This window comes from Dicentrarchus labrax, unplaced genomic scaffold (genome assembly GCF_905237075.1).
Source record: "Dicentrarchus labrax unplaced genomic scaffold, dlabrax2021, whole genome shotgun sequence".
NCBI classification, from domain to species: domain Eukaryota; kingdom Metazoa; phylum Chordata; class Actinopteri; family Moronidae; genus Dicentrarchus; species Dicentrarchus labrax.
This window is the reverse complement of record NW_026136714.1, coordinates 18,728,973-18,752,114: the sequence shown is the minus strand read 5'-3', so window position 1 is coordinate 18,752,114 and position 23,142 is coordinate 18,728,973. Positions and strand designations below refer to the sequence as shown.

At 40.0% G+C, this 23,142-nt stretch overlaps 1 protein-coding gene across 50 annotated transcripts in view; it reads left to right on the top strand.

Annotated features, from left to right (window-relative positions):
• The window catches only part of camk2b1 (calcium/calmodulin-dependent protein kinase (CaM kinase) II beta 1), a 71,579-nt gene that overhangs the window by 10,281 nt on the left and 38,156 nt on the right, over positions 1-23,142 (top strand). For 40 of the 50 annotated variants that reach the window (XM_051423861.1, XM_051423859.1, XM_051423865.1 and 37 more), the window contains exons 3-6: positions 5,819-5,878; positions 6,360-6,414; positions 6,738-6,803; positions 19,457-19,529. In XM_051423861.1, coding sequence (XP_051279821.1) covers positions 5,819-5,878; positions 6,360-6,414; positions 6,738-6,803; positions 19,457-19,529 — 254 coding nt within the window. Of the gene's footprint in view, positions 1-5,818; positions 5,879-6,359; positions 6,415-6,737; positions 6,804-14,254; positions 14,328-19,456; positions 19,530-23,142 lie in introns of those variants that run through there. The other 10 variants (XM_051423847.1, XM_051423836.1, XM_051423854.1 and 7 more) reach the window with 2 other exon arrangements.

The window sequence follows — 23,142 nt, the reverse complement described above, 5'->3', positions numbered from 1 at the left end:
AAATGATGATTCACACCAATCGTGAATCATATCGCAATCGCAATATCTGTCAAAAGTAATCACATTATTATCTTTTTACCATATGGTGCAGCCCTAATTCAGTGAACATTGCTTCTGTTCCTCTCTGCTACCTGTCTCCTCCTGCTTGTCCTCTTTTCTCCACTTTCCCCCTCCTTCCCCTCAGGACCAGTCCTTATCCCTCCTTCCTTTGCTGCCGTTTCTCTTCTAATTTCTTTTTTTACCTTGCTGCATCAGAAGTACAACATTGGTATCTGACTGACCAATGGTTTGACTGACTGACTAAACTAATGTTTGACTGACTCACTGGGCTCTAAAGCAGCCTGCATTACCATTGTTAGGTCTTATTCAGTCCAAATCCGGCGTTGGGGTGGGAGTGGGGGTTATTTTTGATTGTGCTTCAGGACGTAACCACTGTGAAACCATCAGAAAATAATAATTTTATTTCTCTGATTCACTAGTTTTCTTGCTGTCGGCGCTCTCTCTCTCTCTCATCTATCTCTCTGTCTCTCTCTCGCTTAATCAAGCAGACACAAACCAAAAGAAGCTTCTTGGTATTGCTATTTTGCACAGCATAGACTGCAAGCCAGACACAGATATTGAAGATAGGTACATGAAATAAACACAACTCCGAGCGTATCATAGTTTGGTCAATGAACTCCGCCTGGATAGTGTCACTGGAAGACCTCCGTGGCTGGCAAATGAAGCCAACACAGACTTAACAAAAACTGCAGTTCCTTGAACAGCCACTTGAGGCTGGCTACAGAAGTGATCACTCTCTATAAGGCCCCATATTATAATGCCTAACTAATAAGAAACATGAACAGCCTGGTACAAAAAAATGGTTTTGGTCTCTATAGCTAAATAAAGTTATGCATAAGGGGGCGCAGGTTAGCTCTACTGGTGGAGCGCCCACCCCTATTTTTACCTGTCCTATCAAATGAAGGCATAAAAAGCCGAAAATATTTTAAAAAGTAATGCATTATTAAGGGCATGGCTGCTTTGAATGACATTTGCATCACAGGTGACTGTTCTCTGCAATCAGGCTTCATTCAGCTCACCTCAGCTCCACCCACGCTCCATGTCTCTGCCCATTTTTGGATTAGCCGGTTCCCAGCAGTTAGGACTGCTGAGATGGCGACGACCAGAGCTGACCTCACTGAGCTTCACAATGGCTCTACAGAAAGCCTATGGGTGACGTTACAGAGACCACGTCCATGTTTAACTATGCAGTCTATGGATAGCGCCTGTTTCAGTGATATTTCAGGCAGACTGTAAAGCATTTTGACTGGTCTAATAGTGCGTTCGTTTTGTCTCGTAATCGCGACTTGCAGCTCGAGAGCGATGTCACATCCGTGTTTGAAAACGAGTAACCGCGGGTTATTGCGTTCTGTTTGGCACACAACACGACGAGCTTGGTTGCAATAGGCAGTTTGGACGTTTCGTAACGTTTATAGTGATTATCTGGTTTACGGTGCACCCACCGCGGATTTCACATATTCATTACATATTACACAATCATATTTCACAGTTTGATATCTGAATATTCCGTTTTGATTAACGTTAACGTTACCCTACTGCTCTGCTTTCTGCTTAAGACTCGGCACTGTTGTCATAGCAACATGGAGCGTCTCTAGCCAATTTCAGCTGCACAAGCTACAAAATAACTAATGAGGCGTATTTAACACATAATAAGACTGTAGCGACATGCCTATAGGTAACAGTATACAGAGCTATGTGTACGACTTTTTCATTTGGTTACAACAAAGACAAACGTGCTTAAAATTGTAGAAAACCACAATGTTTACTACGTGTGATGCTCAGAGTAGCCATCTTGGTGACTGAACTCGGGGTCCTCTGAGCTCAGACGACTTAACGAGTCGTTTTATACGTCCTCGGGAGCTTTCTATTTGCAACTTCCGGTTCGTAACTCAGGAAACCGACTCGGAGATCGAGTCGTTTGGACAAAACGAACGCACCATAATTGCTGTATTGGCTTAGACAGAACAGCTTGAGAGATAGACAGGAAAGGGCGAGAGAGAGGGGATAACATGCCGCAAACGGCCACAGGTCGGATTCAAACCTGGTGCCACACGCTGCGGCACGAACTCAGCCTTGGTATATGGGGCGTCAACGCTACCAGGGAGCCCCAGAAATAATTTCTTTAACCAGAGGGGATCCGGCATTTTGAACATGTCTACTTTTTGAATTGTCTATTGCTACTTGTATTTTCATGTTCAGTCAAGATGTGAGTTTAGACTTTCTATAGCATTTTGTTAAAGATTACCACCTGAAACATTTTAATAAATGAAAAAATATTGTGTTCACTGTAGTTATAGTCTGCTCTGAACATCATAACTAACTAATACGATGACACAAGCCAATCTACTGCCATCTATTAGTCCACCAGTCAGTCCATCCATCCATTGGTTACATCCATTAGTCCACCCAGCCCCTTCTTGTCATCTATCCATTCAACCAATACCTAATTTTTATTCTCAGCACGTACAAAATCTAAAGTAAACACAGACTAGCTGATTAGCTCATCAAATAACATCAAATAAGATATGATACTAGAGACCATCTTCTCATTCATCCACTGCCATCACTGCCTAAAACCCCACATTGCCCGTCACCCCAAAGTTATCTCACCGAGTACAGACTGTATGGACTGTTGTGCCTTCTTTATGGGAAGAGCAGCCATTACAAAACCATGAATGAGTGGTCTGCCACAGGCAAATCATCTGTTATTCACAGTGTTGGCTGTAGGTTTATACCCTATTGACTCAGTCAGCCTGATAAAGCAGGGATAAATGACCTGAATAGTGACCTTCCTTATTGCAAAGGAGGTTGTAACTCATCTCTAGTCTCCAGCTGTAAATCCCATGACAAGTTCTATGTCACGGGATTTACGCAATGTCAGCTTTATTGAAACTATATGATTTATACTGCCTTTACTTTAATACTATTTTTATAAGAAAGTGAATTTCTTGCTTAAATTGATATTTAATTATAAACAATTCATAGTTTTTACCATTACATCTAGCAATATAGTTCCCTACCTCAGTCATGCAGTCCTTCAAAGAAGTGTAGATAAAAAAGGCTCAGACTGGCCATCTGGTATACTAAGCTACGATGAACCATTGTGCTTACTCAGAGCCAATTCTGTACTTGCAGAGTTATGTCAGCAGATGCCACCTACAGAATGAAATGTGGTACTTGTGCTTATGACATGTTTTCCACCATTTGACATTGTAGTATGATTGATAACATATCTGGGAGTGTTCAACACAATGGCTCAGTTGGTCATTTTTAAAAAGCCAGTCAGGGTGAGTTTAAGTGGAGTAAAAGCATGGCAGTGCTTAGTGAGGATGTGATCCTCTGGAGCCATATTTGAGGAGCTACGTCTTCCCCAGTGATTTCACAAATACCGTATTCAATGTATTTCTGAACACACTGATAAACTGTGAAGAGATAGATGTTTTTTTTTATTTTATCCCATTTACAGTGTCTGAAATGCTGTTTCAAAACCAACAAATGAAAAATTGAAGAAGAGTGAGAAAAATCTAAATAAGTATCAGGCAGTGGTGGTCGGTGACATAACAGCCGCAATCAGCAATGTCTAATTCTTTCGAAAGAAAGACAGCAACCAGGCTGTGTGCATATTAATCGCCCTTGCATTTTTTTTTTCTCCTTCCTTCCTCCCCCTCTGTCCCCTCTTCATCACTCCTCCACTCCTTTCTCCGCCTCGCTCCTCTCATCTTCTAAGACTATAATCACTAGGCTTAAACTTCACTGTCACTTCTCAATGCCAGCGTGAATGTGTGCACTTGTGTGTCTTGCCAGTCTGTTTGTGAGCCTGCATGTACTGTACGTGAGTACAGTGTGTGTGCATTTGTGCATTTATTAGCCCATGCAGCTTGTACATGGGTGAACATATGCATTTCCATGTTTATGCTCTCTGCTGTGCTCTGCATGCCTGCACATAGAGGGTGGTCCACCCCCTAGTGTGTGTGTGTTTGTAGTTTGTATGTGGGATAAGATTTCAGCTTGCTTAATAACCATGGAATTCAGGTTGGCTAGCATCATTAAGCTGTTGTATAAGCATACACACGCACACACACACACCTAAATACATAATCTACGTAAGTTAGTTCGATATGTTTCTTGTTAAACAGGATAATGGACCAGTAATTTTTAAAAGGGATTTTTACAGTATGTATGCTTTGTGTTTAATTAAATTTCACTTAGTATGAATTGGAGCTGCACGATATGGTATGAACATCATATTGCGATTATTTTGACAGATATTGCAATTCTCAAATTTCCCCCAAAATTTTTTTTTCAATCATGATGATGTGTACATTTTTGGGGTCTGCACCAAATAAACATGTTTTCTTAAACCTCGAGAACAAGATTTGTAGACCACGGCACCTCTGCAACCTATTGCACTTGGCCATATTGCGATTTCAATAATATCTAGTTTAATTGTGCAGCCCTAGTAAAAGTAGAAAGGTAAAAAGTATTCATTTAAGTTTATTGTTTTTTTTTATATGCTGTTTGTGGTTTATGCCTTTTGATTGTTCTCTGTGGAGGTGACCTCTAGTAGCACTGTGTTGTTTTTGTTTTTGTTTTTTTAATGAGTGGGTCGACATTTGGTTTTTATGCACACTATCTTGTTAGTAATAATGGATGTAACTAATGCAGGTTTCAAAATGTCAAAACTGTTTTAAGATGAAGGAAATGCATTTAACACATTTGTTTGACCTCAAGGATACACACAATCTCTGAATGTAAACTTTTCAGGGCACCTTTAAGGTAATCCAATGACAACTTTGGACTTTGAAAAGAAAAAGTTCAAATTCCTATAATGAAGCTAACCTTTCTTCAGTCTCCAATTTCACAGTATTTTCTAACCCCTACACAGGTCAGTTTCTAAAGTTATTAGTTGTCATGCCTTAATAAAACTGGGCCCAGGTTAACATTAAACCCTAATTTAAGTAGATAGACTGATTGGACTGCCTTACCTTTTAATTTCATTGTTAATCTATCCACCCATCAGGGAAGGTACTTTAATACACCAACACAACTCTGATCTGGAGAGACAACACATCTCATTATTGCATTTCAGCTTTTTCACATTTATACCCACTGAGTGGAGTGTGCGTCATATCAAAGACAGAGTGGATTTTTAAAAATCAAACTTTGAGGGACTCCCACACATGGTCTCGCCTACTGCTGATTATTAAACAATGTTTCAGTCTAAACACCTTCACCAAGTATGTAGACAGATAACACTTACACATACATGTATATACACACAAATATATAGGAGCTGCCTCAATCATTCAGTTGTCTAATGAGAGGATTATAGTGTTTAGTTAACAGGTGATCACCTTCAGCCATTCCAAGCATACATGTCATTGGTCAGCCAATAGCACTAAAGAAACAAAAACATGCAAAATACAATAATTCCTATGAATCCTTAATTAACATCCATCCAACAGCTAGACAGTAACAAGTCAATTAAAGAGCAGTCATACTGAAAGATCACAAATCCAAAAGCATCACACATTCAGGTGTAAAAAGATTATTTTCAATATATTTTGGTCATACTTCGAAATGACACATCTCACTGCAGAATTTTGGCTTTTTCACATTTAACCTGATTGTCCCAAGCGGGCTGCTTCAATGTCAGGTCATAATGAGATAGTGTTTTCGCAGTCAGATTTTAAGAATAACTCCTCATTATCTCTCTTTCTGTCTTTGTCTCTGTCTTTCTTTCTCCCTTGCCCTTCAGATCACCAGAAGCTGGAGAGAGAGGCACGAATTTGTCGCCTGTTGAAACATTCAAACATTGGTGAGGACATGTCTTTCTATTTTTGCTCCTCTTACCACCAACATCTGTCTGATTAAATGATGACGTGTGAAGTGAAGACCTTTTTGTTATGTATTAATTCTCATCACAAAATAAACCCCATCTCTACGACTTTTTGTAATGTGAGATCAGTTTTTTAGATCTACTATCTATCACTGATCTCAGAAACAATATAGTAGTAACAATACACAGCACTGTAATACACAGTGTAACATAATAGTCATGTCTTTCTGTTGATTAAGTAGACCCCGTTATTGCCCAAACCCCCTACCTGACTGTAAATATATATGATGTAACACTCAATTATTATGACTCCCTGTGGTTTCTACTCTTGCTCCCTCTTAATCTCACTTTGTCCTTTTTTTATTCTCCTAGTTAAAGGCAGCAGTGTTACCCTGTGTTATTTAGTTCATTGGTTCCAGCTTAAACATTCTCTCTCAATCTGTTTATCTTTCTCTTCCAGTTCGTCTTCATGACAGTATATCAGAGGAGGGTTTCCACTACCTGCTGTTTGACTTGTAAGTCATCCTCCTCTCCTTCCCCACCCATGCCTACATATACAATTACATAACTCCTATATTACCCCACCCCCCGACCACCACCACCTACACCCTCCACATCCATCTCTTGGCAATTCCCTCTAGTTTCCATGGTAACAGTGTGGGAAGGGGGATGACTGGGGGAAGGGGGGTGCCGTAGGAAACAAGAAATGAAGTAGGAATCCTTGCTTTATCGCCTTGACCCCCCCCCCACCTCCTTCCAATCCAAGCATCCCTGTTTTAATATCTGTATGTGTTTGTGTGTGTGTGTGTGTGTGTGTGTGTGTGTGTGTGTGCACCAGGGTGACCGGAGGTGAACTGTTTGAGGACATCGTAGCCAGAGAGTATTACAGCGAGGCCGATGCCAGGTAGGAGCCGTCATTCCTGTATGTGTGAAATGAGTTTCTCCTTAAACGGTCTGTGTTTTGTGTTGTCTTCTCTTGTCTGATGTTCTTTTAATGTTACATATTATTCTTTTGTGACTCTGCTTTACTCTCTTTTATACTCTTTGCTCCTCTTCTGCTCATTTTCCTCTTTACTTTAACTTTCTGCTCTGCTCTCTCTTTTCCTTTCCCATTTTTTGCTCCTCACATCCCTTCTCTGCATGTTTTCTTATTCTTTGTTTTTTTTCTCTGAACTCTCTGTTTTTCCTTGTTTGTGTTTACTGTCCTCCTTTGTTTCTATTGCTATTTTGTCTTCTCTCCTGCTAGCTGTTTCCCTTTCTCTCTCTCTGTTAACTTTTAACTTTACCTCCTACTTTACTTATTTTTCCTCCTTCACTTTCACTGTTCGCTCTATCCTTTACATCAATGCCACAGTACTTCATCTCTCACAGCAGTGATCTTCATGTCCAATCCAAGGTTGGATTTTAAAACATCAGCTTTAAGGTTTTCAAATGTGAAAAGTGGGGTTTCAGACTATTTAGTATTTTAGTTTCAGACAGTTTAGTAAAACTGCCATTGAATGGGGAGGCAGCGAGTTAGTTACATTTCAAAGTGCAGCAGATGTTACATCAAATATCTTGTAGCTACCAGCAGAGTTCTGTTTGTAATGAATAGACAAGTGATTTCTGCAAAGTACAAAACATGTCACAGCAAATAGTTAATACATTAGTGTTCTAAAAAAAACAACAACAACAATTGACGCAGTCAATTGAAGTTGTCTGTAAAACAGTAATTAGACCATAACTCATGAAACCCCAAGACATAACAGTTATTTAGCTAACAATAATAAAAACTGCAAACTGCATGAAAACTTTAAGTATGTGTCTAAATGATCCAATTAGCTTGACTGGTGCAGGTGGTTCAGGGTATATACCTATACAGTTATGCTCCCCCTTGATTTTTCCCCCTTTTCTCCCCCTTACTCAAACAGTGGGAGAGATGAAAACAAGAAGTTCAACAGAACAAAACAAATGGCTCTTTACCCACCTTTAGTGTTTGTGTATGTGGACAGTCTCACCATTTATATTTCTTTTCTTTTCATAATTTTCATTCAGCCCTTTTTTTTAACTTTCTTTTTCTCCCCCCCACCACCACCCATGTTTTATATCTCACTCCCACCACTCCTGCTGACTCATCGACACACACAGTTCACTTTAACCAATGGTGGGAGAGGAAATGGAGTGGTGGGTGGGTGGACAGACAATAGACTGAGAGAAGAGTGAGAGAGATACTTATAAATGACAGTTGTGATGTGGGTGTTACTCCATTCAGCAACATTAAAAGTAAAACTGAATAGTCTGATATTGTAGAAATGTACGTCAGTGTGGCAAAGTAAATGGTACTATCTATGCCTAGATCTCTACTCCCAAAGCTGTTTGACTTGTAGCTTGAGAACTGGGAACTCAGGTAATTTGAGCAAAGTGTTATCTAGCTTGCTGGCTTTGTAACCAGGTTTTATTACGTTTTTTCAAAATGCTTCCAGTCACTGGTTCTCTTCTGAGTCCACCCTGTAGAAATGCCTTTTGTGTTTTTCACGAGTTTCATGACCACCGTAATTTCTCGTATGGAATGGGTCTGTGCCACTAAATCCTACATACTGGTCCTTTAAATATCCATTATGTAACATTTGATGAAAGAATGTTTTTTATTTTCGTTTTCCTGAGCTGAAAAATGTTATTTTCCGGTTTCTGATGAGTCTGTTCAATTAAATATTCAAGGATTTAAGGTTATTTTATTGTCATTATGAAATTTGATATAGTAACTGTTATGCTACTTTTAAAAACACAATAAAAATTTGTCAGTTAAATTATTCATAATAATGAAAAAAATATTGTGTATGACGAATCCTTGAGGAAGAATTTAACAGTCTCAAAGACTGAGGGGAAAAGTTGTCTTTAAGTCTTGTGGTATGGCAGCAGACATTTCTGTACCTCTTCCCAGAAAGCGGCAGGGTGAACAGGCTGTTGCTGGGGTGGGTGCTGTCTTTTACTATCCTTTGGATAGGCACCTCACCTCACCAATATCAGTGATGCTGGGTAGTTGGTTAGAAATGATCTTCTGGGCAGTTTTCATCACCCACTGCAGAGTCCTCCTGTCCTGGGCCATGCACACGTCAGTTTTATGTTTTCCAGTCAGGTTTCTTTCTGTCGCTCCTCTGTAAAAGTTAACAAGGACTTGGCACAGGAATACTATATATTGCCTTAATAAGTTTCCTTAAGAAATACAGCTGTTTCTGAGCTTTCTTAACCAGGGTGGAGATGTGAGATGACCATGAAAACTTCTCTGTGATGTTGATTCCCAGGAACCTAAAACTGTTCACCTGCTCCACCTCAGCTCCACTGATGTAAACTGGGGTGTGTGTCTTTGCCTCTCTTTTCCTAAGATGTTGAGCAGTAGGTTGTTTTTGAAGTTTCTCTCTCATTGTTTGAACTCTGGCCAGTGATGGTGGTGTCATTTGTTAACTACACAACAGAGTAGTCTCCATGTTGGGGAATGTAGTCATGGGTGTACAGCGTGAAGGGACTGAGCACACAGCCCTGAGGGGCTCCGGTGTTTAGCACAAGAGTGGAGGATGTGTGGTACTCAGTGCTGAGTTTACCAATACGATCCCAATATAAACAAGAGGCACCACTCTTACTCACCTTATAAATGCATTCATTTGTTCTATTTAATTCTTATAAAACTACATCAAGTCTTTTTCAGACAGTTTAGATTGCAAATGTTTTTATTCATATTATCCATATATTTGATGTACACCCCAGGCAAAATTTCAGTGAAACTATTTTAATTGTGTACAATAAGTAGCCTGAAAATAACATTGTTGAGAGCAATAGTGGCTTTGACTCACAGCTCAGCTCTTAGTCAGTGCCGTACACTCCCATCACCAATTAAATCAAGCCTGATATGGTCTATTATTTACCCATGCATGGCAGAACATCTTGATTTTTATGTGAACAGATTAGAGCAGTCACACTGCCCGTGTGTCATGGACATTATAGAAAGAAAAGTGTATGTGGAAACAGGGCTGGCAGCAGCTCCGCAGGAGCCACACAGCTGACACGCTCTCGGTGTGAACGCTGTGTGGTATTGGATGCAGCCATCACGTGCTGCTCAGGCAGCCTATGTGAATGAGCCGTTATAGTCATAGCTTTTTCACAGTGTGCCTGATTAGCTCAGAGGATGAATTCCCAAATAAAAGTTGGTTAATACAGATCATTTAATAACATTGTGAGTGTGTTAGTTTTTAAATATAATCTGCATGATATGTCAAAGTATAAAGTTACAACTAGAATATCCCTTTTTTAATGTATTAAGTGATTGTAACAGCATATCTGAGGCAGCCAGAGATACGTAGAATACAGAGATCTGACTTGCAGTCACTACATTTCTGTTCTGATGACTCAAACTGTTAACAAATATATAAATAAATAAGAAACTGACAGCTCTACACCCTGCAGCATAGCAGAAGTAGACTCATTTACACACACACACACACACACACACACACACACACACACACACAACGCATTTTATACCCAAATGAGAGAGACAGAGTGTGTGTGTTGGTGTGTGTGTGTGTGTGTGTGTAGCTCTGTTGGGCTGTTAACTTGTGAATTTAACAGCAATGTTAAGGATCTTTATACTATATTGGCTCAGTATCTTTAGGTGATAATTAAATGTGGTATTTCTGCTGCACACTTTCCGTCGGTCTCACTTGCTGAATGAAGTTCCACATACTGTATTGTCCAGCAAAGCTCAAGCCAAGATATGAGATTCTCATATAAGCATCTCTTATTTTGACTGTAAGCAGTACAAAGGCTGTTTGCAGTTGCATCTTGATAGTTTTAAATACTACAGCACTTCTTTAAGTCTTCAACAGTGCTTGTCTTTTTTCTGTCCTGCACATTGGGAACCGCAAGAGCTTTTACACTAGCAGATGAACTTTCAACTGTGCCTTAGTTAGTTGCTCAAACCATAAGTGGCAATGAAAAAATAGCGGGCTTATTCCGTTTTTGGCTTTTACAAGGCGTCATTAATTTTCTAAAAATTGTGCCTAAGGATTTCAGTTGGCTAATTATCTGTGAGTTTCGTCTGTTTGTCTCCTGTGCACTAAGGAGAACAGAACTGCATATTTCTTCAACAACTGCCAGCCATTTCTCCTTATGCCTGATACCGAGGAGCCTCAGTTTTGGCTTTCTCATTTTAGCGAGTTAACAAAAAGCTGAAGTGCATGCTTGATGGACTATTAAGTGTATCTAGTTTGTATACTGTTGTCTATTTGGTAAATTATTATATATATATATATTTCATAACATACTCTTGTGTGAGTGTGTATGGGCTGCTGTGAACCTACTGTATGGTATAGTACTAATAACTGCCCTCTAATGATTGCTCTCTTTCCCACCCACCGTATAACCCTTTCTATACTCATGTCTGGCTCACGTGTCCTCACACACACACACACACACACACACACACACACACACACACACACACACACACACACACACACACACACACACACACACACACACACACACACACACACACACACACACACTCACTTTCCTTTCCCCCTCCCTTCTAAATGTCAGTCATCCAGGCCAGTTCCCCTACCCCACCCCCCCACCTCCACCCTCACTCCCTTGGAGACCTGAAAAAAGTGGGACTTTAATTAGCCACGATAATTAGTCTCACACACACTCACGCACTCACACAGACCCCAAACTGTGCTGCATCATACCTTGTCACCTGTCAGAATCTATCAGAGTTTCTTTTTAGTGGTGTTTGATTTGATGGAGGCCATTATGAGTATAATTTGGGAGTAAATTACACCTAGTGTAAGTGTTTAAATCTTTCCTCACTAGGGAGCAGACAGACTCAAAAGCATTGGTGATTTGTAAAGTTGTTTTGGCTTACATGTTGGTAAACCATTACCCACATGCACATTCAGCAAACACAGTGCATAAACATGAGTTTCCTATGCATCAGTCCACTTGATGACTGAGTCTTTAGGAAGTTACTAGATACTGGATAGTTTATAGTTGAGTTTCCACGGTGAAGTATTTTACAATATTATCTTGTTGTTTGTACATCCTCACATTTATTACTATTGTGACCATGGCAAGAAACAGGACATTTTCCCATTTTTATTATGTTTTGCAAGTATTTCAACACCGTGTCTTTAAGTATTGAACGAAACCCGTGCATATTAGAGGGAGAGAAGGTGTCTTCTCTTCACATACAGACTGGCTCTGTATTTGATGTTCCTCTCAATATCTATTTACTTCCCTGCAGGGAACAGTGGGACATTGTTGCTCAAAGTGCTGAGCAAGTCACATTTGTGAGAAGTGTGACGAGGGCTGCAGTTTTTTCCTCTTTGCCACATCATCAACAGACGAGTCCTTTGTAGTGACATTATGGTTTTGGGCAGTGAGATACTAGAGGCACACACAGATGGACAGACTAAGGAGTGGGATGGAGATACTCTCCTCTTTCTAAATGCCATACACAACAGGTCACTGACAGGTCAAGCCATCTGTCCATGCATGCATTCAGTCAAGTTTCCCATTATTTTATATCAAAGAGCAAAAGGACATCGAAGTGTGAACACCTGAACATAGGACTGGTCATAGTGAAGAAATGAAGATTACATAGAAGGTTTGTTATTTTATACTTTATTGTTTATTAAAAAAATAAACATTAAGGAACAGCTTCAATGCAGGCATTTTGTTTCTTAAAGCAATGCAGAGCTATTCAGTTGTCAAGCATGTACATTGGATTGATTTTAATAACTTTAATGTACTGTGTCACTGGAAGTGCGCACTGGACACTATATTCTCTCTAAAAAATACTAGTATTGGATCGTGACTCAGCATCCGCAGATATTTTAATTTGATTCATTGTTCCAATAAAGTTAGCTCTGCAAAATAACATCTAAGATTACAGAGCAAATGAGGGTAAACACATTGTTTCACTGCCTTCTCTGGTTAAAAGTTTAAAGTATAGTGCAGCAGGTGGCAGACACCCACCTAGACTCAGGGTCTACACAAGGTTTCTCCCTCTTAAAAGGACATTTTTCCTTGCCACTGTCACCAAGTGCTTGCTCATGGTGAAAATTATTATTGACCTGCTCTATATGAAAAGTCTCCTGTGATGACCTCTGTTATGATTTGGTGCTATACAAATACAATTAAACTGAAATGAATCCTGAATCTCCTGAAAGGTGCCACTGTTAAATGACAGTCAACTTCCTGAGGTTTCTGTTATGAAACATATAAAACCTAACGGTAGGTTAGAGTCTTGTATGTTTGGTTACGGATTAAGGTTTAAGATTACGAAATGAAAAGTCAGCAAGTGAGGCTTTTTTTTTATTTTTTTATTTTTATAGAAGTATGTATAGAAGTTTGTGTGTGTGTGTGTGTGTGTGTGAGAGAGAGAAAGAATGTGTGAATGTGAGTGTTTATGAGCAAGCATGCACGTATATCTCTCTCCTTTTCTCTCTCTCAGTCCTCCCACTCACTAGACACTGTGTGGGTGTGGATCCTGCAGGCTGCCTGTCTCTTTGCGCCTGCTATTAGTCACATATTCTGCACATTACACTCTCTCACAACACCAACCCTACATACACACATATTCAAATGTACACACATTTGCACGCGCACAGACACACACACACAATAGAGTGAGGTAAGTACATGTATCTCTTGCAGTTCACACAGTGATGTGTTTTCCTTTTAGTGATGGAAAAATAGCCTGGCATCAACCCACCAGTCTTTTATGATTCAGTTTCATCCTATACATAAGTGTTCTATTTCTTATATCATTATCTCTCTTTGCTCTTCAGAGGCTTCCTATCTTCTCTTTCACAATCTGTCACCTTTTGTCTTTTCCTCTCCTCTCCTCTCCTTTCGTCTCCTTTTTCAGTGTTATTGTGATTTTTGTCCGGTGGGTTGTTCTGATGTGGCTGTTCTTGTCTCCCATCATGTTTAAAAAAGCAAAACAAAACGTTTTTGTCTCCTCCACCCGCATTCCCCCACCCATCTGTCCTCTTCCAACATCTCTATCTGCATCATTCCCCCTCTCTTCCACCTCTCTGTTGTCTACTGCCTGTTATCTGTCCTCTCCTCCTCCTCATTTCACCTGACATCTCCGTCACCTGGCCTCCTCTAATATAACCTGCCATTTTCTCATCTGTAAATTTGCCTTATTCATCTCGCATTGGCTCTGCCTGTCACCCTTTTCACCTGGCATCCTCTTTCTTCTCCTATCCATTTCTGTACCTTCATCACACTCTGTACATCCCCATTATCCATCCATGTCCATCCCTCCTTTCACCCCCCACCGTCCCTGCTCTCTCTGTTTTGTCTTCACAGTCACTGTATCCATCAGATTCTAGAAAGTGTCCATCACATTCACCAACATGACATAGTGCACAGGGACCTGAAGGTTAGTATATGTAGAGGAGCATCTGCATCCCTCACCCCCTCCTTCCCCACAACCTTTGCCTGCTTCCTTTCCTTGCTCCGTCCCTTTCCTCCTTACTTCCTTCCTCCTCCGTCTCGTCTATTCGTGTCCTTCCTGTCCGTTTACTGGTCTAATGTTCGCCTGTCCGACTTGTCTCTTGGTATGTTCTTGTGTTTTCTCTTTTCTATTTTATTGTATTGTATTGTATTTAGTTTTTAACTGAAGGACCCTGGCCTGCCTCACCCACCCTGCCCGATCCATTACTGCCCTCCCACCTGTTCTCTTATCAAGCCTTTTACAACAACTACATAACAAAAGCTCCTGTTGCACTGACTGACAACCAGATCAATCAATAAATGAGCCTTGCACACGCGCGCACACACACACACACACACACACACACACACACACACACACACACACGTACACACACGCACGCACAGTCACCCGCAGTGAGCATACACCCTTCTGCGGTTGTAATAAATATCCAGTGTTTACACATGCCCATACAACCATCAATTTCTCCCACCAGGCTAGTTAAAAAAAAGCCACAGATATATTTATTGTGATCTTCATTGATTTTTTTCTTCCCTACTCCTCCCTTCTCAATACAATACAATACAATAAAATAAATGACTCAAAGCTAAGTCATTTATTTTACTGTATTGATCCCTGTATTTTTAAGATTCTCATTCTCATTCCACATCAGGTATGTCTTTATAGAGGTGTTAAGCTGAACAGCAGTGTGTTTAAAACAAATTCTTTCTTTTTTTTTTATGACATCCTGATAAGTAATTCCTGAGCTGGTGGTTTGTGTATGGAGAAGCTTTTATCTTCAGTCATGAATTATAACTCAGAATAGTCAAACTCAAACCAGCAGTGTTGTAGTAAACCCTCAGGACAGTTTCACAGCATGCTTTTGTATTTTAACTTCTTTCTCTGTTCGACAAATTCACTACTGTAACTTTTAGTTTAATGCTGAAACAAAACTACTCCCCTTTCTTCTAAATATCTTTAAGTCAAACATATACAGTATAAGAGGTTAAACCCCATTAGGCACATTCAGTTTACACACATTTCCCCCCTGACATAAACATGAGTAGCGACTGCTCTTTTGAATGTTTCTTAGTATATTATATGAATAGCAATTAGTGCTCACACAGTATCTGCAACTATTGGAAATCAATGTACTATACTGTGATCATTAGTAATACAACAGGGAATTTTACAGTGGCACACTGAAGGCTTTGCAGTACACCTCTGTGCCACTCTAATTATGCATTAAAGACAAAATGTGTCTTTAATGTGTCAGTGTTATTGCTTCTTTATCATCAAAATCATAATATATAATATAATATATTGTATTGCCTAATTGAGGAGTTAGAGTAGTAGTTGTAGTGGATACATGCCTATTTTATTGTCACGTGCACCATCACTTTTATCCAGAACCAGAGTGAAAATCAAGAGCAGATTATGGTCCCGTGGTGCATTTGTGCCAGTGATCTGTAGACCTAATTATTCATTTCCTCTTTGAAGAATACTGTAAAGTGGGGTAACTTGCTAGTTTGCAACAGAACCATAAACAAATATGTCTTACAGCAGATTACATGTGTACACAGAAATACTGCTTATACATGTGTGCTTTAAAAAAAAAATACTAGGATATATGTCATCTTACAATTACATAAAAGGTTTTTCTGTGTATTCTCCTGTAATTTGCAGCCGAGGTTCCAACGTTAACGTTAAAATGATTACACTTGACTTTGTTTTCCTTATTTGTTATTCAGTACCGAAGACAGTAGCTTTCAGTGTAGTTAAAACAAGTGGTGAAAGGGAAGACCACAGAATAGATGTTAAAATACAGCAAATATGAGGTGTGATATCCATTGCATGACCACCACTAACTGCTAACTAACACAGGAACGTTTGCAGTAATCTCCTTCCATTGAGGACAGACACAAACACTCACACATGCAGAGGCTTCTCACCCTGCGGGTTACAGAGCTCAACAGCTGACAAAGTGGGGGAGGATGGACACACACACACACACACACACAATAAACTGCATGCATACCTACACACAGGCACACATTTATGTGTGAATGAGAGTGCAAGAGAACACACACATATTTAATTTGGTAGATGTCATTTTAGACTGCAAATTCACAGACACATGCGGCCACATGCTTTTGTTGGCTTTTAGTGATCACTCAGCACACACAAAAAGACAAACACACACACACACACACACACACACACACACACACACACACACACACACACACACACACACAAACCGCTGTTAGTGTTTAGGCTGTAAATGTGACCTGCCTAGTATTTATTCATTGGGAGACCTTTAGAAACAAGACACAGGATTCTAATTTATAGCCCTGAACTTTACAGCCATGCCAGTCCATCTCTCTCTCTTTCTCTCTCTCTCTCTCTCTCTCTCTCTCTCTCTCTCTGTCTCTCGTATGTTTGTTAGGTTAAAGCTTGTGTTTTAATTAAATAAAAAAAGCTTGAGGTCATTTAAAGGTACAGGAAATTAAAAATAATATTTGAATTTTTCCAAAGCTATATATAAGTATGAATGTGATGTACTGTGCGCTACATCAGATAACAGTTAAATTTACCATAGTTTCTTTAGACTTTTACCACACGAGTCCAGATACCAGGATGGAAGAGGCGTTGTATTAGATACAAGTGACATACAGAAGGCAATATAAATAAAGCAAACTTTAAGGCCGCACACAAGTAATAATCCATTTTACATAAACCTCTGAGTACTAAAACAAAGTCTTTGTTTTATTCTGTGTGTGTGTGTGTGTTTATATTTTTTGACACACACACACACACACACACACACACACACACACACACTCATTATCAGTCCTTGCATTTTTCAACAATACACAGGTCGGCATGCTGCTGTTTTCTAATCTGATGATTAGACTATTGTCAGTTGCACAATCGCAATGCGCTGCATAGAGCAGTAGTTCACAGTTTTCTATATTTACACCCTTTTCTGTGACAACACAATTCAGAACTGTTCCAAATATGTTTAAACCAGGAAGTAAATATTATAAAATTAAAGAAAAATAATACAAATTAATTAATTCATTATTAATTTCTCGTGACAATTTCAATCTCAATAGAGATATTCCTCTATTTTTATAACCATTTTATGACAAACACTTACAAACATCAAATGTTTTTGATAATAAGGTGCTTATTACAGTGCATCATGTTAAAGGGACAAATAATAAAGATGTATGTTTTTTTTTGGGATGAACTCATTTGCATCTTTATTGCCTGTGTTTTCCATGAAGTGAGTTTTGAAATTAAACAAAATATTGTATCTTACCCTCACGTTGCGATATTAAGTGTCCAGAAACTACTTGTTTTTTTTTTAGTGTAACTACTTTGCAGAAATAAGGCTCATCTAATTCTACTTCAGTTAGTAATTTGTCATTTCAAACTTTTTATTTAAACTGCATCTTTCAGAATACCCACAGAAAATATGCTTAAATATGCTTTCTAATAGTGTAGGTGGAAAGAGAAATAGTGTGATGAGAGCAAGAAAGATTCTTTATCCATTATCTGAAAGCTTCCCTTAAAGGTCCGGTGTGTCAGGGACCCTAAAGCCCTGGGTTGGTGGAAGAATGTTGTTGTTTCTGGCACAGACATCATCATTCTACCTCCTCACATCTGTTTGATCAAATGCAAATACTGAATGCAAATTCACTACCTTGCTGGATGACGTACAAATCGGTTAAACACAATCGCATAATTGGGCCTAGAAATGCTTCATATGAAATGTTTCAAAACCAACAGCTGTCTGTTAACGGTTGTGAGGCAGATTTTTTTTAATCCACTCAAAAAAAAAACTTTGTCAGTGCACAGGAGCACACATGCATGGTCCACACACAACACCACATCCCCAGCAGCACTGGTACTTGTGTGCGTGTGTGTGTAAGAGAGGGAAAGAGAGGGAGAAAGTGAGTGTGTTTATACATCTCTGGATCAGTCCACACAGCTGAAACAAGGCAATGTACTGTACATGGCCCTACGCTTGTACTTGTTGTCTGCCTCAATACATATATATATGTGTGTATATATATATACACACATATATATATATATATCTTCTTACCCCACTCATATATTTTATCTAGTCTCTGCATAGACTCAAACCTCAATCATCCCTCAATGTCCCTCACACAGTTTTTGACTTTTGGGTTTTTATTTTTAGTGTCCGGTAGCTAACTGACATCAGAATGACACTCCTTGTCAACAGAGGCCAGCAAGGCTGGCAATAGACATGACATTGATCCCAGACATATCTTTTAAATGTTATTAATTGCACAATGACTCACTCCTTCCCTTACCTCCTTCATCAACGCCTTCTGTGCCCCCCATGGCCAGCCACATTCTCACACCCTCTTTCATCACCCAAGGCCTGCTGGCTAAAACATGGAGGGAGGTGGGCTATCTAGAATCCATCTACAAAGAATAGGGTGCCTTAGACAGAGATCAGACTGTATCCATTGGTTAGGTGCGGAATAGATTGACTCAAAGGAATCTTCTGTTGCGGAGCACCCGCAGTTATGCCCTTCCAGGCCAACCAAGTGAAAACCATAGCCACAGCCATCCCCAGAAACCTCACTAATGAAGGACATTATCTGCTTCGCTATAGGGTCTTTGATAGACTTTAGTCCCACAGTTGCCATTTTAAACTTAGGTCACCTTTTATGTGGGAAGCTCAACACATACAGTATAATAAAATAGGCCTTAAATTTGGGCCACAATGGTTAGCTAAACCTAGCCTATATAACTAACTAGTTTGAAGCTATTTATGTAACCCCTGATTGGCTATATCCTCATTGTCCTGGGTGTGTGTTTACCTGTGGGTCAGCCAAAGCGAATAAAAGATGAGAGTTTGATGTCTGGCAACAGAAGACCCCTTTCAACCCCTGTTGTACCCCTTAATCCCCTCCCACTCCTCCATCATGCCTCCCCCCACCTTCCCTCCCTCCCCTCCCTTCCCTGTGCACGGGATTGTACGCTGCTAAGACTAACATGCGCCCCCCCTCCTTGGTGTTTGCATGCAGTCATTGCATCCAGCAGATCCTGGAAGCGGTGCTTCACTGCCATCAAATGGGTGTGGTGCACCGGGACCTGAAGGTGAGTGATGGGGATTACCTTGCTGTCCTTGAGAGTGTGCTTATGTATTTGTGTGGGTGTGTTATTTGTGTAGTCTGTGTAAGTCTGATAAGTAAATGAGAAACTGTCTGTAATGTTTGTGGACATAATGTCACTTGCAAAACCTCAGGACTTAGAGAGGGTTTTGAATCATGTCATTCCCCCTGAATTCTGATAAAAACAATTGCACTCTTTGTAACCCTATATAATACAGTTTAGGCCTATACAATGGTTGGTTGTACAGTTAGAAAGCCATTTAGAGTCAGGCCAAAGTGCCTTTCCCCACTCAGAGCTAGACCAGTCCCAACAGCTTTGTGGCAGTCACCATGAGACTGTCAAATACCCCCGCCGACCTTTCTTTGGCCCTGGCTTGCCATACACAGCTCATACCTCCAGCTCTCTGCAGTCAACTTCTTTTCCTGTTATTTAAGCACCACTTCCCCATGTCTGTTGAGATTTCAGTCATGCAACGCTGGTCAAGCACGCTGACCAGTGCCGCCACTCTGTAACCTTTTTGGAACAGGATCTTATCATTGCACAGCTGACCATCTAAGATGGCCCAGGAGAATACCTAATCTGACCTCTGGTCAGAGAGAATGTTAACTATTGATTATAAGACACTTTGTGTGGTTTCAATTGCCTTTATAGATCACTGACCCACAGTGCTTCAAATGTGACAACTCATTTTCTGTATACTGCCATCAATTGACTTGTAATGTTGTGACATTTGTTTATATCTGATGACTGACTGGTAGAGCAGGTGCTAATTTTGAACCTGTTCCAAGTTTCTTAGAACTGTGGGATTGCTTAATATATGTATTTTGTAAACTTGGTTCATATTAAGTTTTGCTCAAGGATTTTTTCTGAGCTTGAAATGCATTTTCAGAAATATTGTACACAAAGCAGTTGTTTAATGTGATTGCTAACTGTGAAGGAACTAAGCTGAAGTTTTGCTTCGGTTTGTAAGTGTTTAAATTTGGCTTAATACTGTGCTCATGGAAACATTTCCTCACACAGAGCAGCACCTCAAATATGAGCTTTGAGTGAATCAGTCAGTGTCTAAACAGATAGATGTTTCCAGTCCTCTTCCAGTCATGTTATGAACCTAGTCGTGTATTTGTATGTGCATGCTTGTATGTCGCATCTTGCTGTGCATGGTGCACTTTGTCAAGCAGACCTCTTCTATGCAAATGTCAGTCCCGGCATTCCAGCAAAGGCGTGTTGTGTTCATCAGAACTGTTGTGGCTATTTCTTTATTTAGCCGACACACCTATCTGGTTTCACACCCAAGCATCGGAGAGCATTTCATGCAATAGGTCATAGTGTGATGACTGAGGACAGCTTGGGTGACAAGATCCCTCAAATTAGGAATTGGGTTATGGTATATGAGATGACAACACAGTAAGCAGACTTATTTGTGTGTCAATCCCCCACCACCAAATTGTGCAATATTGTTCACACTGTTGTTTTTGTCATCTCAGAAGTTAAAAGCATACTGTCTTTCAGTCTATTGGTCACTGTTGTCAAAGGCAGCATTTTTAGTTTGACACAAGTAATGGATCAAATTAAATTGTGTTAATAGATTATATTACATATGTCATATAGGAAAAGTGCCTTTTTAATGGACGACCACATCTCAGCTACATTCTCAAAAGGAATTAGTCAGGAATGTCACAGAAGCTCCAGATCCTCTGCAGACAGAGATATAAAAGGGAAGCGAGAAAGATGGGAATCATTCCATTTGAAACACCCACTCATGAACTGCTCTCAAATACAGCCTTTCGGTCTGTATACCCTCCCTCTCTCCCTTTAAACCAAACTAGTTGCTGGCCACCAGTGTGCTCAGCTGTGTGTACATGTGTATGTGTGTGCTAAAGAGATAGAGAGGGCAGGAGGGCTTATGTCAAAAAGTGATGGCGATTGCTGCTGTTATGCCTGTAATGTGGCCTGGATGTTTTGCAATGCATTTATGCACCTTTTAACAGAAGCACATGCTTCATCAGAATTTCCACCCACATCTGTTTTCACGGATTAGCTTACTGCTGCAGTGTTGGCAAGTTATAACTCCCTCGTTCACAAAAGAGTAAAGCCTAACCAAGTGGTAGCGCTGAGAGAATATGATGACACGAGGTAGGCACAGCTCCTTAGGATTACTGGTTCGCTCTCTCACAGTCTCTCTCTCTTGCTCATTTCCTTCTCTTTTACTTATGGGCTCAAAGACTGTAAAAGCACACTTTTAAGTATCTGCACTTTAAATACACAGTATCCCCTTGCCTCTAAACAAATTAGCTGAGTGCAGCCGGCAGAGGGAAGAAGGCAGAGGGTGCAAAGACTCACACTTCTGCAATGCAGGGGAGGCAGTGACAGAAATGCAGCCTAAATATAATGTCCCCATTCTCCCCATGTTGTAAGTTTGTGCTTATGTTGTTTACAGTAGCGCATATCAGGAAACAACGACACAAGCTAATTGGAAGTGAAGAAAGACTTCTATAAGTGACATTAAAGAAACTAAATTTAGTCCCTAAATGGCAAGAGAAACCGTCGTATGAGTAACTATACACAGCAGGCTTCTGTTCAGTTAATAGAAGCCCTCAGTAATATGCACATCAGTGTAACTGCATGGCTATTAAAGAACCCCATCTGTCCGACATTTGGTAAGCAGGTGTTACTGTTGACATGTTATATTGAGTTTAGCCAAAACAAGGTTGTAGTACATTAAAACTGCACTTTGTGATCACCAAACACAAACCAGGATTGCAGATGATAACCCGGGTTGGGAGTTTCAGTTATATAACAATTTCTTGGAGGCAAAGCTCTTCTAAAGGCAGAAATTAATTAACTGGTACTGAAGTATGAGGCTTATAGTGGAAAAACTAGTTTTGTCAAGCTTAGTCTAACACTCAGTTAACTAACAGTCTTGACATGCTAAGATATACAGGTTACCTTGTTAGCCTAGCTGACCTCCCAAACTGTAAGTAGTCATACTAACTCATAGTTGATGATTTTCCAGCGTCGTGAATACAATGAATGAAACAAGTGTTTTATATTTTGTATTAATTTTTCCCACCTCAGTGCTTTATTTATCATTCAAGATTGCCAGTTTCTCTTAGAGTGGCAATGATTAAGTGAGATTGAGTGAGATATAGAGAGACAAAGTGAGAAGGAGCAGGGGCCAGTGGGGATAGCATCCCATTATTAGAACCCTCTTCTGACAGAGAATAATGAGGCTGACTGCATTATCTGGGCCACAGAGATAGAGCCCATAGACCACAGCACACCACAGCACACCACATGAGCTTATGACAAAAAAGCACTGCAGACCGATTGGGTTGTGTGTACACGTTAGGCTATGCAAAAAAAGTTATTCACCTTTCCTCTGCTGAAATGTGGACTGACTTTTATTGTATAGTGTTTATATGTCCACGCAAGTTATTCAAATGACATCTATGTCTGTGTGTTTCTGTGTTCTGTGTGTGCTAAATACAGTGTTGATAAGAATGTACTGTATGAACCCTATTTTGTGCATGCATAGCTATCTACCTGCAGCTCTTCCCCCACTAAAGCAGTGTATGTTTTGTACCCCTGTCCTTCATTT